Here is a 14,339-nt window from a genome sequence, read left to right on the forward strand (position 1 = left end):
GCGCGCGAGGCAGCGTCACTGTCCCTCTGCTTACAGCACAGACATGCTCGTGCCAGTGGCCTGGTCGCGCCGACGCCCGCCCCTTCCAGATCCCAAACACGAACACGCTTTTGTGTGTGTCATGATGCTCTGGCGCTCCAGCGCTCAGGCACCTGTGCGCAACCAAAAGAACATTTGGGCACACTGGCCACACACATACACACGCGCTGATCAATGTGCCACGGTCGCCACGGAAGCATGCGACACGGAGCAGATCTCACACCACCACACTCGTTCGTTGTGCTTCTACCGCACCAGCCAACCCCTGTGCACCGACTGGCCCTGTGGCGATCATCCCCTTCGCTCTTCTTGCTCGAACATCGTCGTCATGGTGCATGGTCTCCGTCGAGCAGTGTGACGAGAGTCGGGTCGGGTCGACATGGTGTGCCAGTTCGCCAGTTGCCAGTCGTGGCGAACGACCGACTCTTGCTGCCCTCCGCCATCTTCTAGACCCAGACGACGGGTCGGACATTGTTCGACGATGACAGAGCCGCCCACGGCCCATCCGTCTGATGCAGTCAGCCCCACGAGATAAAAAGGTTTGGATCATGCATCCTCCATCGCTCCATCTCGTCGGCTTGCCTCTGCCCTCTCGCTCTCGTCTGGTCTCGTCCCTCGCACAGTCCCCCCTCGACGCCGGCGCAGCTCTGACCCACCATTGTTCCAGACTGCGTTCCTCTCCGTCTGCTTCGCCCAGCTTCGCACGTCCGCGTCCACCCACAGACCCACTCTCTGCCTCTGCCCCGGCTGGCATCGCGACATTTTGCCTCTGCCCGCTTTGACCTTGACGCAGTGGCCCCCTCCTCGACTTCCCTGGCGCTTTTTTGCGCCGACATTAGCCTGTCAGGTGTCACTCTGGTGCTCTGGAGCACACACACATACACAACTTGCACAGGCACGTCATACTCCTTTACTGCTCGCATCTCGCTCGTCGTCGTCGTCGCCGTCGTTAACATCGTCCTCGTCCTCGCCAACCAAACCGTGTTGCTCATCGCCACACACACATCGACGCGCACCTCCCAACCACACCGCCGCTACATTCGCACCCAACACACAATCGGATCTTCGCTATCGCTGCCCCCAACGAGACAGCTCGCTCGCGCAATACCAAATACCAACCACATCGCACCCGCCGCACCGGACTTTCTTGGCCTGCTAAAAAGGCGTTTGCTGCTCCAAACGCTCGTCATCCCGTCCTCTCCCCAGTCCTCCTCCTTCATCAAGGAACTCGCTGTCCTTTCGGGCATACACGAGCCCTCGAGACCAAGAAAGCACCCCCTTTACGGACAACCACCAGCGTTTCAGAACATTGTGAGAGCGATAGACCCCGACCATGTTCCTGACGCCCGTCTAGTCCAGCAAAGCACCCTTTCAGAGCAAGTCATGAGCCTGTCGTCGATAGCGTCCCCACACTTCCCTCCCGCCAACCTAGAAGGACTAGACGAGTCGTCGGACAGAAGTAGCAGCGGTCACGGTGAGTGGAAGCGTCGTCTGTTCTAGGTGGGCCCCCCTAACACCTGTGGCAGATAGAGGCAGCACCACCACCCAGCACCAACCCGACTACACACAGAAGTCTGTGGAGCACGACGGCACCCACTTCCAAACCGCAAGCACCTTCGCCCCTCTACCACCCCTAGGCATTACTCAAGACTTCACAGCAGTCAAGATGGAGCCCATCGACCCCAACAACCCAAGTAGTGAGCCCCATGCCCCGCCCACACACATTGCTCACCATAGACCACGACACCATGCCGCCCCAGATCGCACCACCATTCGGTGCCCCCGCGTTCGGAGCCACGGGCGCCCCATTCAACAACCCGTACATGGTCCCTGCCGCCAACCCGTTCGCCCAGTCGACGAGTCCGCCACAGACTGCGCCCCGCCTGTTCCACCCCAGCCAGTATCAGGGCAAGTACACAACCACAGACAGATCCGAGCTAACCCCCACAGCCATGCCGATGACCAGCCTCGCCTTTAGCAACCCTCCGCTGCCGCCTACTCCCGACACTGCGGTTCACTCCTTCTCGCCTCCGTCGATGAACGCCTTTGGCACCCATCTACCCCAGCTCGACTTCTCGCCCAACACGACCATGTCGCCGCAGCTCATCAGCCCCGTCAGCCAACTCAGTAGCCAGCTGTCGGATCTGTCGCCTAGCACCAACTCGCCGTGGCTATACTCGCCCGCCTACTTCACCTCCAGCACGCCCAGCCAGACAGCCGCCCTGCCCCAGACTACCCCGCCACCAGGCGCCGGCATGGGCTTTGTCAACGGCTTTCCCTACCCTGTCCCGGCGCGTCCGGCTTTACGCGTGCTCGGTCGGAAGAGCACGCGCGGGGTTGGAACCGATTCGCCACACTCGCCTCGCAGGCCCGACGACGACGACGACGAGGAGCTAGTTGACATTGACGAAGCCCAGCAGCGCAGTGGCGGCGGCAGCATCGGCGGCGGTAGCCTAGGCTTCACGCCCGTGGTTACGTGAGTAGTAGCAGTCCTTGACGATCGACCCGAAGAAGCTGACCCCCCTGCAGCGATCAGAACGAACGCATCGTCATCCCGGCCCGCCGCGAAGAAGTCCGCAACGCGCGCATCGAGAGTGAGCAGGTGAGTTTCCGCGGTTCAATGCCGATGGGTCGAGGAAAAAGCCAGAGCGCGCTGTCGTCTTTCTTCACCTTCAACGGCTATACAGAAACGACGGCTGACCGAGGTCTGGCAGCGCCGGCGCAACGAGCTGCGCGAAGGGTTTGAGCGTCTGCGCGATGTGCTGCCGCCGTCCAACCAGCGCGTGTCCAAGGCGCTCCTACTTGACCGCGGTAAGTGGCACAAGGCTGAGCGCCACTCACACCCCGTCGCAAGGCGTCGCGCACATCCAGTCGCTCGACTCGGCGAATCGCTATCTCTCGGTCGAGCTCGAGACCGCCAGGAAGGAAGCGGAGGATCTCCGCCGGTGGGTCGTTCGCGTCGGACCGTAACTTACCCTTCAGCATGAACCACCAGCTGGCCCAGTCGCTGGCTGCGCGCACACGCACCGCGACCCCCGTGCAGTAGACACCCGGGCGTGCGTCGCCCGGCGCCCATCTTGAAGAAGAATCTGTGATATCCGCTCGGCACGGAGAGCTGTGCCATCAACCTCTTGGTCAGTAGAGCACCCGCCCGCCTCCGCCGCTGACTTGCCAGTCCTCTATCCTCTATCCTCGCACACCTACACTCTTTAGACCCCCAGGACGATATCCCAGCGATACACTGTCCTTGCTCCTCATTGTCCTGGTAATCTTGACGCCTGTCCGCGTGATCTTGTATTTATGATGCGTACACGTAGTAACGATTATGAAATGTTTGAGATGAAGCCCGAGGGAGCGAGCTGACGGCGCTGCGCTGCGCGCCTTGCACCAACCACCACACGGAACATTCAGGTGCATCATCATCAGAGATTTGTCCGTATAGTCAAGCAACTGACGCAGCGTCTCAAGGGGCCATGTTCTTAATCGTGACGCCTGATCTGGCGGTGTCAGCAACGTATCGGGGGCATGGCACACCCACAAAGTCGACGACCAAGTCGAGGCAGACAAGGGGCTCCTCCTTGACAGTGAAGCCGCGGACTTTGATGTTAAACTTGGCCTCGGGAATAGTCTTGGCCAGGTCAAAAGTGTGCTCGACGTAGTACTCGCCCTGCTGGGCGGGGCACTGGATGCTAGTGTTGAGGTTGCGACTGGCAAGCGAGCGTCAGCTCTTGCCCACTTGCTCGCTACTCACGCCTCCTCGCACAAGTCGTATTGCTTCCGCAACACCTTGACGAGGCCGATGTTGACCGCCACGTCGGCGTATGCACCCTCGTCGAGCACTTCGCTCACAGTGGTGCGGAACGACACGGTGAGCTCCTTGCCGCGCTGCGGCGGGTCGGGCGTGAGCTGGATCCAACTGACCAAACTGGACGTCAGTGATGGACGGCGAGGACGGACGCCACCACCCTCCTCTCGGCTCGGTTGCAAACTCACGCCGGGTCCGAGGGGTTGCCTGTGTAGCGTGTCAATCAGCACAACGTGTCGAGCGAGCGAGCGGGGAGCGAGCAAGGCAGGCAGGCAGGCAGGCAGGCAGGCAGGCAGGCAGGCAGGCAGGCAGGCAGGCAGGCAGGCAGGCAGGCAGGCAGGCAGGCAGGCAGGCAGGCAGGCAGGCAGGCAGGCAGGCAGGCAGGCAGGCAGGCAGGCAGGCAGGCAGGCAGGCAGGCAGGCAGGCAGGCAGGCAGGCAGGCAGGCAGGCAGGAAGGCACACGGCACGAGCGGTTCGCGCCAGCGCTCACCGGGCCGCACAACCACCACCAAGGACCACTCACCGCAGTCGGACCAGCTCCATTTCTCCAGGGCACCGACCTCGCCGTCGGCGTCGGCGGCGGGGAGCACGAGCGCGCGCTGGGCGTCAACGTCGCCGTTGATGGGGCCGTCGAATACAAAGCGCGCAGACGCGAGCGAGAGGAGCGCGAGCAGCGGGGCGACGAGACGCATGGTTGTGGGGAGGGGGGCGGGGTGGGGGGTGGGGGGTGGGGGGAGAGACGAGCTGAGAGGGACAGCGGGGAGAAAGGTTTAAGTAAGTCGTTGGTCCGCGGGCGGGGGGGGGGTGGGTCGGGGCGTCACCGCTGCTCTTCGCCAAGGTATGCGGATTGTGCCACGAACCGTCGTCATCGATACTTGTACAGTGCCTGCCCCGAAGTCACATGCCGCGACTGGCGCCGCTTTAGGTTTAATCTAGACGCTGCAAGCCCGCTGTAGAAGGCGGATCTCGCAGCTGCACGTTTGCCTTTGCGTGTCTAGTGGCTACTTGGTACTCACGCTACAGGGCGACTTGAGCACCCGCTCAATGTCAACGACGTAGCTGCCAACCTTAAACGCTCTGCGCTTGCCTCGTATGGCAACTGGCGCCCTTCGCGTCCACCTTGCCGCGGCATGCGGAAATCGGACAACCCGTCGCCAGTGTCACCTGTCATTACTTCCGAAGCTTCTTTGCTCTCATCCGCGCACACCTACACCACCCGTTAGCCTGGCTCCGCGTAGTGGTGTGTTCATGACGCGCGCACGTGGTAGCGATTACGAAACGTTGACATGGCGCGGGCGCTGGCGCAGGACGTGGTAGCGGGCGGCTTGGGGTCGACGCAGCTGACCCGTGCTGCAGGCGGGTCAGTGTTGCTGTCGGCACGTGTCGGCGTCTCGGCGATCTCGGCGTCTCGTTGCAGTGTGGCCGGCCCAACCCTTGTAGCTTGTCGGCGAGGAGGCCCGCACGCGCGCGACTGAACAATGCTGAGAGGACGATGGCGAGGGGGTTCTTGGGCGGGAGGGGCGGCGTTCCGTGATGCGCTGGACATCAGCACGTCCGATGAGCTTGTCGTGCGCTTGGAGCAGACAGACGAGCCAGCTCCATGTAAGCTTCCATGTACATCGGCCAAGCTCACGCCCAGGGCATCATGACCATCCTGCGCGACATCGAGGTGCGTCCAGCTCACGCTTGGCTGGAGACGGCGGTCCGTGTCGCGAGCATCTAGACCGACTCGTCGGCGGAGGCGCCATCATCCTACGCGCTTGACCGACAGCCGCATCCCTGCGCCGGTTAGTTAGTCGACGCATCCTTGCTCCAGCCATGGCAGTAGCTTGTTCCCCGACGCCCGCGGCACAGGAAACATGAAGTGCATCGATTCGGTAATGGTCAAGCATCAATGAAGTGTGCGCGGGTGTGTGCAGTTGGGTCGCGTGCAGTGCTCTTCTAAGCGGGGGTAGTGACCTGGGCGCGGCGTCAGCAATGCTCAACACCCACGCGACGCAACCCACAAAGTCCACAACGAGGTCGAGACACGCAAGATCGTCCTCGTCGACCGTGTATCCGCGGATGTTGACGACAAACTTGGCCTTGGGGATCTCCTCGGGGAGCTCGACCGTCTGGACGACGGTGTACTGGCCTGGCTGGACGGGGCACTGGACGGATGCGTTGGCGTTGCGGCTGCGGGGGTGGGGGGTGGGTGTCAGCTGGCTCTCCTCTTCGCCTGTTTGTCGGGGCCGGGGCAGTCGCCGCCGCCGCCGGGGCTATCGCCCCAGCGGCTCACACTCACGCCTCCTCGCACACGTCAAACCGCTTCTGGAGCAACTTGATCAACCCAAGCTTGACCGTCACGTCGGCATAAGCGCCCTCCTCGACCACCTCGTTGGCAGTGGCCTCGACCGTGACCGTGAGGTTCTTTCCCGGCTCGGGCGGGTCAGGGGACACGGAGATGGACTCGATGGTGCTGCGGGGGCGGGTTAGTGGGTGGCGCGGGGCGGGGGGGCGGGTGGCGACTTACATCGCGTCCGAGGGGAGGCCTGGCGCGGGTGTCAGCAACGGAATGCATCTAGCAAGACGGCACCAGCGGCAGCTCGCGCCTGCGGCGCTCGCTGCGCTCGCTCGCTACTCACCGCAGTCGGACCACCTCCAGGACGACAGCGTGCCGACCTCGCCCTCGCCGTCGACGACGGGCAGGCCGCGGGGTACAATCTTGCCCTGGAAGGGGTCGTCGAACACGAAGCGCGCGGACGCGAGCGAGAGGAGCGCGAGCAGCGGGGCGGCAGCGAGGCGCATGGTTGTGGTTGTGGTGGTGTGGGATGGAGAGAGAGAAGAAGTAAGGTTGCGTGTTGGGTCGTCGGGGTATGACGATTGCGTAGTGATACGAATCCACAGTCGCCGCCCAGCCAGTGGTCGGCCGTCCGGCCTGGTGGGGCCAGTGGCGGCGCATGCCTGTTACGGCAACTGGGCAACCTCCACCCAACCCACAGTGGCGGCGTTTGGCACGCAATGCTGCCGCTGCCACTACATCCTACGCGTACATTACTGCCCTGTACATTGTTCTACGACAGCTCTACTCCATCCCTACGCCAGCCCGTCCAGCGTCTCCAGCCCCTCCTCGCGCTCAAACTCTGCCTCCTGCTCCTCCAACTCGCGCTCATTGTCCGCGTCCCGCCACGCCCGGGCACGCTCCACCGCGCGATCCCAGCCGCGGATCATCCGCCGTCTCGTCTTCGCGTCAATCTCGGGCTCAAAGATGTACGTGTCGGCCGTGTTGACGTCCTTGAGCGTCTCAGGCTTGTTCAGGTCCCACCCAAACAGGCCCAGTGCGTGGCCTGCGAGCAGGGCCGCACCCAGCGCCGTAGACTCGCGCATAGACGGTCTGCAGACCTTGAACCCGCCGATCTGGCCGTCAGCTATCATTCCCTTGGTGCACTCACATTCGCCTGGATCTGCATCGCGAGATCAGAGTTGGTCACGCCGCCGTCAACCTTGAGCATTTCGAGCTTGGTCCCGCTCTCGTTCTCAATGACGTCGAGCACCGCACGAGACTGGAACGCCATGGCCTCGAGTGTCGCACGGGCAATGTGCGCAGACGTGCTGTACAGTGTGAGGCCGATGAGCGTTCCTGTAGCCGACCGGTCCCAGTACGGGGCGAGGAGGCCAGCAAAGGCAGTCACAAAGTAGACACCGCCAGTGTCGGCCACTGACCCGGCGAGCATGTCCATGTCGCTGGATTCCTGGATGAGGTTGACCTGGTCTCGGAGCCTGCAGCGTCAGTACAGACTAAGAGCCCACATGCGCCCCACATACCACTTGATTGCCGAGCCTGCGACAGCAATAGAACCCTCGAGCGCGTAAACGGGCTTGGAGTTTGGCCCGGCTTGGTAGCCAACGGTCGTGATGAGACCGTTCTTGGACAAGACGACCTCCTCGCCCGTGTTGAAGAGCACAAAGCTGCCCGTGCCGTATGTGTTCTTGGCCTCACCGCGGCGGAAGCACTTGTTGCCGACGAGCGCGGCCTGCTGGTCGCCAGCGATACCGGCGATAGGGACGCCGGTGAGGGTCGTCTCCATGGACGCGGCAATCTCGCCGTACACCTCTGCCGACGAGACAATCTTGGGCAGGATCGACTCCCTGAAGCCAAAGAAGTCGAGCAGGCTCTTGTGGAACTTGAGCGTCTTTAGCTCGAGCAGTAACGTGCGCGAGGCGTTGGTCACGTCCATGATGTGGATGCCGCCGTTGACACCGCCTGTGAGGTTCTAGCCTGTCAGCACCGAGACCACATTCTTCTACTCACGTAGACAAACCAGCTGTCGACGGTGCCGAACAGCAAGTCGTCGCGCTCATGGGCGTCGGCCACATCCTTGTGGTGCTCCAGCATCCAGCGCAGCTTGACCGCGGAGAAGTACGTGGAAAGGGGGATACCAGTGCTGCAGCGTCAGCATAGCCCGCCCACCACGACCCACATGTTGACGAGCGCATCACGCCCAGTGGCCTTCTTGGTCTTGCCATCGGCGCCCTCGACGGCAATACCCTGCGCCTCGAGCTTGTCCTCAAACTGACGAACAACCGTCACTGTGCGCGTGTCGTCCCACACAATCGCATTGCACAACGGCTGTCCAGTCGACTTGGACCACGCGACCGTCGTCTCACGCTGGTTGGTGATGCCAATGCCCTTGACACTGTCACGATGCCACCCCATCCACTCGAGCTTCTCGACCGCATTGTTGATCACCTCGCGCACGCTGTCCATCAGGTCGATCGGGTTCTGCTCGTGCCACCCGGCATGGGGCAGAATCTGGGGGTACTCTGTCTGGTGCTCTGTGATGATCTTTGCCTGCTCGTCAAAGATGATGAACCGGGTCGAGCTAGCCGGCGTCAGCACCAGCACCACAACACCCCACCCACGTCGTTCCGCAGTCCACACTGCCAATAAAGCTGCCGTGGCGGAGCTCTCGTCGCGTGTCGAGGGCCGAGAAGCCGCCAAGGCCGCCCAAGCCGCCGAGGTGCACATGGCCGGGATGCTGGCCCACAAAGCTGCTCTTCCTGCTCTGGACCTTTTCGTTGGCGAGCGGCTGGACGGGCGAGCCAGCACGCGACAGCAGCGACGGGGTAGCGTCGCCCGAGTACTCTGCGCGTGTGATGGGGCGCGGGCCGGACGCGAGCGACGACCGCCGCGAGAGCGACGACGCGCTGTGGTGCGGGACTGGGCGCGGGGCGACCATTGACGGGCGGCGGGACGGGTGGGGCGAGGGGAACGGAGAGCTGTGAGGCGACTCGGCGAGGGCCGAGTCGTCGTGCAATGGTGCAGGGAGTACCATGGTGCGCAGCAAGAGGTTGCACTTGTGTGTTCAAGTGTGTGTGTTGGATGGGGGAAGGAAAACCTTTAGCTTGGTCTAGTTGACGCGGTCGCCAGGCAGGTGAAACCCTTCTCAGGAAATAGGTGATCTAGTGACCGAGCTGATGGTCGAAAAGATAAGCCGCGTCGTGGGGCGTTGATGGGCGCTAGAGAGAGTGCGTGTCCTTATATCGGCGCTGTGTGTGATGGATATGCTGCTGCTGCTCGTGTGTGCTGTGCGGAGTGCCGAAGCAAAGGCAACAAGGCAACCAGCGGAGGTGGCGGCCCGAGGGGGAGGTGGAGTCACCCCCGCGCGCCGCCTGCCTGGACCGGGCCGCGGCGTCCGGCTGGCCGGCAACGACGACAACACACCGGTTGTACATCCGGATCGTGTCGGCGCAGCGGGTCGGTGCGTGTCGGCTAGCGGGGTGGGTGAGATAAGTACCTCGTCGATGCCAGGCTCATGAATCCCGGTCGCCGTGTCAGGCCCATCAATGTCAGACACCGTTTTCATCTCCTTCATGTGATCTTTTATGTGAGCCATTAACAATTGGGTTCAAATGGGGGATAGGATACCGCCCTGGTGCCTTCCTTCCGTGCTGCCAGCCAGCTGCCTGCTGCCCGCGTTTAAACTCTCGGTTGGGCCAGCTGCCCATTGCAGCACCAGCCAGAAAAGTGTCAGTGCATCTTTTTTGCTTTTGGCTAGATGAGATGTCTTTGCAGCCACGCGCGATGGCTTGCGGCAGCTGGGTCTTGGCTCTCTCCCTGCATGCACGCACGCACGCCCGTTATCCCTTTGCCGCTGTTTGCTTTGAAGCCCTCAGCCCCTCAAATGCCTGTCGTTGCCAGCCTATTAACTCACTAAAGGGTCTCGATTACGCCACGCGGGTTTGCCGATCAACCCGCGTCCGCCGTCGTCGCGAGAAGACACCACGACAAGTCACGAGTGACACCTCGACACGGCAGTACTGCTGCTGCATCTCACCCTCTTGCATCACTCTCTCTCACTCCCATCACACACCCCCTTCCTATAATCACACTGCACACAGCCTTCTCGTTCATGCCACCAAAACGAGCATTCTACATCGCTCAAGATACACCCAATGTCAGCCCAAAGCTAGGTCCCGTCAACTCTCCACCACAAGGCATGTTCCCCCTCTCGGCCGTCGCAGGCGGCAGCAGCAGCAGCTCGAGGTCGCTCCCTGCGCCCGGCGCAATGTCCATGCCTAGACGGATCAGGCGCCCAAAGAAGATTCTCTTTGTGCTCGGCATTCTCGTGCTGCTTTATTGGTTCGGCATCAGGCATGGGTTTGCGGGCGACACGGCGACACCTCCATCGCCATTAGGCTTTGTGCCCGGCAGCGGCCACCGCATCCGGCCTCGCACGATGCAGTTTTTGAAGAATGGTCTCGCCGAGATCTTACCCCTCCGACGAGGATCACGACCGGAACACCCGTTCTACGAGCTCATGGAGAAGGGAGAGGAGCAATGGCGCACCATCCGCGAGCGACAGTCGCGCTCCCTCGACGACGCCATCAAGCAGTACAAGTTTCGGTACAACATCGACCCTCCGGCCGGCTTTGACGCGTGGTTTGCGTGGGCGCGCGAGCGTGGAGTCGAGCTCGTCGACGAGTATGACCTCATGATGCGCGACATTCTTGCCCACCACGCCCTCGAGCCAGCAGAGTTTGTGAACCGCTCCGCCAGCCTCGAGGGCACCAAGCACTCGTACACGCTCGACATTACCCGCGAAGGCGTCAATGTCACTGGCGACCGTGCTACCGCGTCGCGCCCAAAGCACCTCGCCGCGTTCATCGAAGGTTTCAAGGACACGCTGCCGCAGGGGTTCCATCTGCGTATCACCGGATCCGACCACGACATGAGTGGCGTTGTTCTTGGCAAGGATCAGCGTAGGAGAGCGATGGAGCTTGTGCGCAAGAAGCAACGTGAGTGCACAGCGCAGCGATGTCACTGGTCACTGACACCGGCCTAGACTTTACACCAGAGGAGCTCGAGACGTTGGAGAGCCCGGGTAGAACACCTGCGTGGGGCTGGTTTGTGAGTGACTTGCGGCGAATTCGCTGTAAGGTTCTTGCTAACGTCGAATAGAAGTCCTGCCCATTGGATTCGCCGGCCAATGCTATTCCTAACGCTGAGAACATTTTGCCAGACGAGAATGCGCGTGAGTTGGTGGAAGGGGGGTGTGCAACCAGCTGCCGAAGACTGACGACCCGCAGCCAAATCGTTTGTCTGGGACCACCTCGCTACAATGGACTTTTGCGAGTTCCCGGAGCTCAAGCGTCTGCACGGTGCCTTGTGGTGAGCGACGAGTGCCAGCAAGACCAGGCCAGGCTGTGCTGACAATGACCCCTAGTGTGGACCGCAACGACCGATCGCCCTCGATTTTGAAGCCATGGCTCGTGCATTCCAAGCTTCCTGGCGACGCGTCGCTCCTCATTCCCCCGATTGACGGATACACCAACACGACGCACAAGGACATTGACAAGCTCGGAACATGGGATGACAAGCTCGACCCGCGTGTGCACTGGCGAGGCCAGTCGACTGGAGGTTACGACACACAGATCGACTGGCGCCAGTCGCACCGCATGCGCCTGCACTTCATGTTCAACGGCAAGCAGGGAGGTGACGCCGAGTGGGAGGAGACGACAGCCAACGTGCTCGTGCCCGACGGCTATGGCGGCTACGAAAAGGTTGCGCGCAAGCTGCCGCAGCTGTCCAAGGCATACGCCGATGTCAAGCTCACCGGCAAGCCGATCCAGTGCCCCAACGACGAGGTGTGCGCAGAGATTGCCGAGGAGGTCGAGTTTGGCCAGGCGCTGCCCGCCAAGAACTCTTGGATGTTCCGCTACATGCTCGACGTTGACGGCAACGGATGGTCGGAGCGGTTCTTCCGGCTGCTGTCGAGTGCGAGCCCTGTTCTCAAGATGACCATCTTTGCAGACTGGGAGATGGTGAGTGATTTTGTTTTGTTTTTGTTTGTGTTTTCGTGGCTGTTGCTGACGTGTGCGCAGGACCGGCTCGGTGAGCAATAAAGCAACATGACCTGACAGCAGTGACTAACAACCAACCACAGTGCCATGGTATCACTACATTCCCATTCGTGCCGACTATTCTGATGCCTGGGACGTGTTGGCCTTCTTTATCGGCCCAATTCGGCCAGACGGCACTGTGGACCACTCGAAAGGGCATGATGTGGGTTGCAGTCGTGGTCTGCACCCTGAGAGCCGTGGCTAACTTGTCCGCTAGTACCTCGGCAAGAAGATTGGCCTCGCAGGGCAGGAGTTTGCGCTGAGCCACTGGCGATGGGTCGACATGCAGGCATACGTAAGTTTGAACATTGCGTTGCTCGGCGGTATGCTGACGTTTGCAAAGATGTACCGGCTACTGCTCGAGCTGCATCGCCTTCACTCTCTCGACCGCGCGGCGGCGAGTTATCAGCGCAAGGTTTAGACCAATTACCTAGAGTAGGCTACGGGATCCGTAGACTTGTACTACTATTATCATAAACTAGACGGGATTGTTGGTAACCAACCACACTGGGTGGGCCGGGGCCCGGCTCGGCGCGGTGCGGTGGGCGGCGGGTCGGGTCGCCAAGATGCGCGCAATACACGTGTGCGGGAAGTTGCAAGACGCCGATAGCTGCTGCCTGGCTGGTTACACCTCGTCCTGGGGGCCACTGCGCGCGAGCCAGAGTTTCTCAACGGCGTCGGCGAGGCGCAAGTCCTTGCCCGTGACGCCGGGGCGCGGCTTGCCCTCGAAGACGATGGCTGGCGCCGCGCCGTCCGAGTCGAGGGGGAGCGGTGGCAGGGGCGTATGCGTGTGTGTCGCGAGGTGGAGGACGTATCCAGGCGCCGGCGCGCCGTCAACGTCGGCGTCATCGACATGTTCCCTCATGCCAAGCGGCAAGTCGGCCAGCGGGGCGATCGTAATCGCCGGGTGGTGCTGCGCGCGTCGTCAGCACCCTCTCCGACCGACCCGAGCTCACGTCCTGCGCCTCGACCGCGCGCGTAATGTCCGCTGCGAGCGCAGCGAGCCCGCGCCAGCCGTCGCGCGTCGCGGGGAACCCGTACGCGCGCACGAGGACGCGGCCCTGCAGATCCGCGCCGGAGAGCATGTCGCTGCCTGCGCCGTGCGTGCTGCCCCCTTCGCCTGCGTCAGAGCCGAGCGGCGACGGCAGGTGGCCCAGCCGCCAGCCGGACGCGTGGAGCGGCGCAAAGGCCGAGAGGAAGGCCGGGAGGTGCGGGAGGCGGTAGGGCGAGGGTTTCTTCGGGCGCGGCGTGGTGGTGCTCGACGACGCGCGGGCCGTCGGCGTCGTCGCGAGCGCTGCGCGTACTGTCGCCGCCGTCGCTGGTCGTCTCAGAGCCTGCTGCATCATTGCTTGCTGGTGGAAAGCCGACACGGATACTGCCGCCGGCTCTTGGCGTGAGGAGTAGCTTGCTGTAGGCAGTATTAGTGATGCGCCGTCTGTAATGTTCCGCCGCCGCGGCGCCGTGAATACCCGGCGAGCTGTAGTAAACGGGAGCAAACGTCCAATGGCCCCCGCCCGCCCGTTGCTCCGTGCCCCGCCGGCCGGCACCCAGGGACACCTGGCTCTTGGACTTTTTCACTCGAAATTCGGGGGTGGGGGCAAGGAAGGAAGACGGATGCCTCGCTGCGAGGGACGCAAGGGCGGGTGTGTCGCTGTCTCGTAGTGGCATGTATGGCCGGCCGGCTGGGCTGGGACTCACTCTGGCTCGCCTGGCCAACGCTGGCTCGACGGCCTGATGCCGCTGCTGCTGCCTGCTGCCTGCTGCCTGCTGCCGCCTGGCGCTGCCTATGAACTACTCGTCCTGACCCGCCCTTTCGTCCCCTATGCCCCCCCCCGCCTGCTACAGCCAAGGCTCACTCACTCACCTCGTCGCTCGACTCACTCGTCCTCTCCTCCCATCTCACCTCACCCCCCCTCCACCCCCAAACCACCACTCATCCTCCTCCTGCACACCTCGCCGGCCTCGCGACGCGGTACACGCCCGGTGCCACCACCTCCTCCTCCCCCTCCTCTCCCCCTCGCGCGCGGTGCAACGCACCGACCCCGACGACCCCGAGTAGTCCGAGCCAGCCCCGACAAGCAAGCCGACCACCCGGCCTGTTTTTTCACCGAAC

The 14,339-nt window shown here is 62.5% G+C and overlaps 6 protein-coding genes across 7 annotated transcripts; 2 read left to right on the forward strand and 4 right to left on the reverse strand.

The window, feature by feature from the left end:
- Positions 1-1,422: 1,422 nt before the first annotated feature.
- MYC (Viral myc transforming protein) lies at positions 1,423-3,085 on the forward strand (the record flags this gene model as incomplete). Its single annotated transcript, XM_062767411.1, has 7 exons — positions 1,423-1,513; positions 1,566-1,736; positions 1,777-2,515; positions 2,569-2,641; positions 2,727-2,850; positions 2,894-2,984; positions 3,022-3,085. The coding sequence occupies 7 exons, from the start codon at positions 1,423-1,425 to the stop codon at positions 3,083-3,085; spliced, it is 1,353 nt and encodes a 450-aa protein (XP_062623395.1).
- A 351-nt stretch (positions 3,086-3,436) lies between these two features.
- On the reverse strand, positions 3,437-5,635 carry NPC2_1 (Phosphatidylglycerol/phosphatidylinositol transfer protein; the record flags this gene model as incomplete). 2 transcript variants are annotated; one of them, XM_062767412.1, is made up of 4 exons in its annotated part: positions 3,437-3,536; positions 3,578-3,746; positions 3,791-3,924; positions 5,106-5,635. In XM_062767412.1, the coding sequence occupies 4 exons, from the start codon at positions 5,388-5,390 to the stop codon at positions 3,519-3,521; spliced, it is 606 nt and encodes a 201-aa protein (XP_062623396.1). In that variant the 3' UTR covers positions 3,437-3,518. The 2 variants fall into 2 exon arrangements, with proteins under 2 accessions (XP_062623396.1, XP_062623397.1); XM_062767413.1 differs by lacking the exon at positions 5,106-5,635 and adding an exon at positions 4,912-5,015 and having other exon boundaries at positions 3,791-3,964.
- Positions 5,636-5,654: 19 nt separating this feature from the next.
- Positions 5,655-6,651, reverse strand: NPC2_2 (Phosphatidylglycerol/phosphatidylinositol transfer protein). Its single transcript, XM_062767414.1, has 5 exons — positions 6,469-6,651; positions 6,357-6,375; positions 6,129-6,302; positions 5,851-6,019; positions 5,655-5,803 (listed from the first exon to the last, which is right to left on the reverse strand). The coding sequence occupies exons 1-5, from the start codon at positions 6,629-6,631 to the stop codon at positions 5,786-5,788; spliced, it is 543 nt and encodes a 180-aa protein (XP_062623398.1). The 5' UTR covers positions 6,632-6,651; the 3' UTR covers positions 5,655-5,785.
- A 268-nt stretch (positions 6,652-6,919) lies between these two features.
- Positions 6,920-9,406, reverse strand: glpK_2 (Glycerol kinase; the record flags this gene model as incomplete). The annotated part of the gene is made up of 6 exons (XM_062767415.1): positions 8,747-9,406; positions 8,305-8,706; positions 8,136-8,268; positions 7,634-8,097; positions 7,276-7,603; positions 6,920-7,240 (listed from the first exon to the last, which is right to left on the reverse strand). Exons 1-6 carry the CDS (start codon positions 9,157-9,159, stop codon positions 6,920-6,922), a joined length of 2,061 nt encoding a protein of 686 aa, XP_062623399.1. The 5' UTR covers positions 9,160-9,406.
- Positions 9,407-10,236: 830 nt separating this feature from the next.
- On the forward strand, positions 10,237-12,647 carry CXT1_6 (Beta-1,2-xylosyltransferase 1; the record flags this gene model as incomplete). The annotated part of the gene is made up of 8 exons (XM_062767416.1): positions 10,237-11,122; positions 11,170-11,234; positions 11,289-11,358; positions 11,414-11,492; positions 11,551-12,152; positions 12,271-12,389; positions 12,444-12,521; positions 12,570-12,647. 8 exons carry the CDS (start codon positions 10,237-10,239, stop codon positions 12,645-12,647), a joined length of 1,977 nt encoding a protein of 658 aa, XP_062623400.1.
- A 204-nt stretch (positions 12,648-12,851) lies between these two features.
- Positions 12,852-13,572, reverse strand: LOC62_01G000956 (uncharacterized protein; the record flags this gene model as incomplete). Its single annotated transcript, XM_062767417.1, has 2 exons — positions 12,852-13,139; positions 13,183-13,572. The coding sequence occupies 2 exons, from the start codon at positions 13,570-13,572 to the stop codon at positions 12,852-12,854; spliced, it is 678 nt and encodes a 225-aa protein (XP_062623401.1).
- Between the last annotated feature and the right edge of the window lie 767 nt (positions 13,573-14,339).

The sequence above is a fragment of the Vanrija pseudolonga genome, chromosome 1 (assembly GCF_020906515.1).
Source record: "Vanrija pseudolonga chromosome 1, complete sequence".
NCBI lineage: Eukaryota > Fungi > Basidiomycota > Tremellomycetes > Trichosporonales > Trichosporonaceae > Vanrija > Vanrija pseudolonga.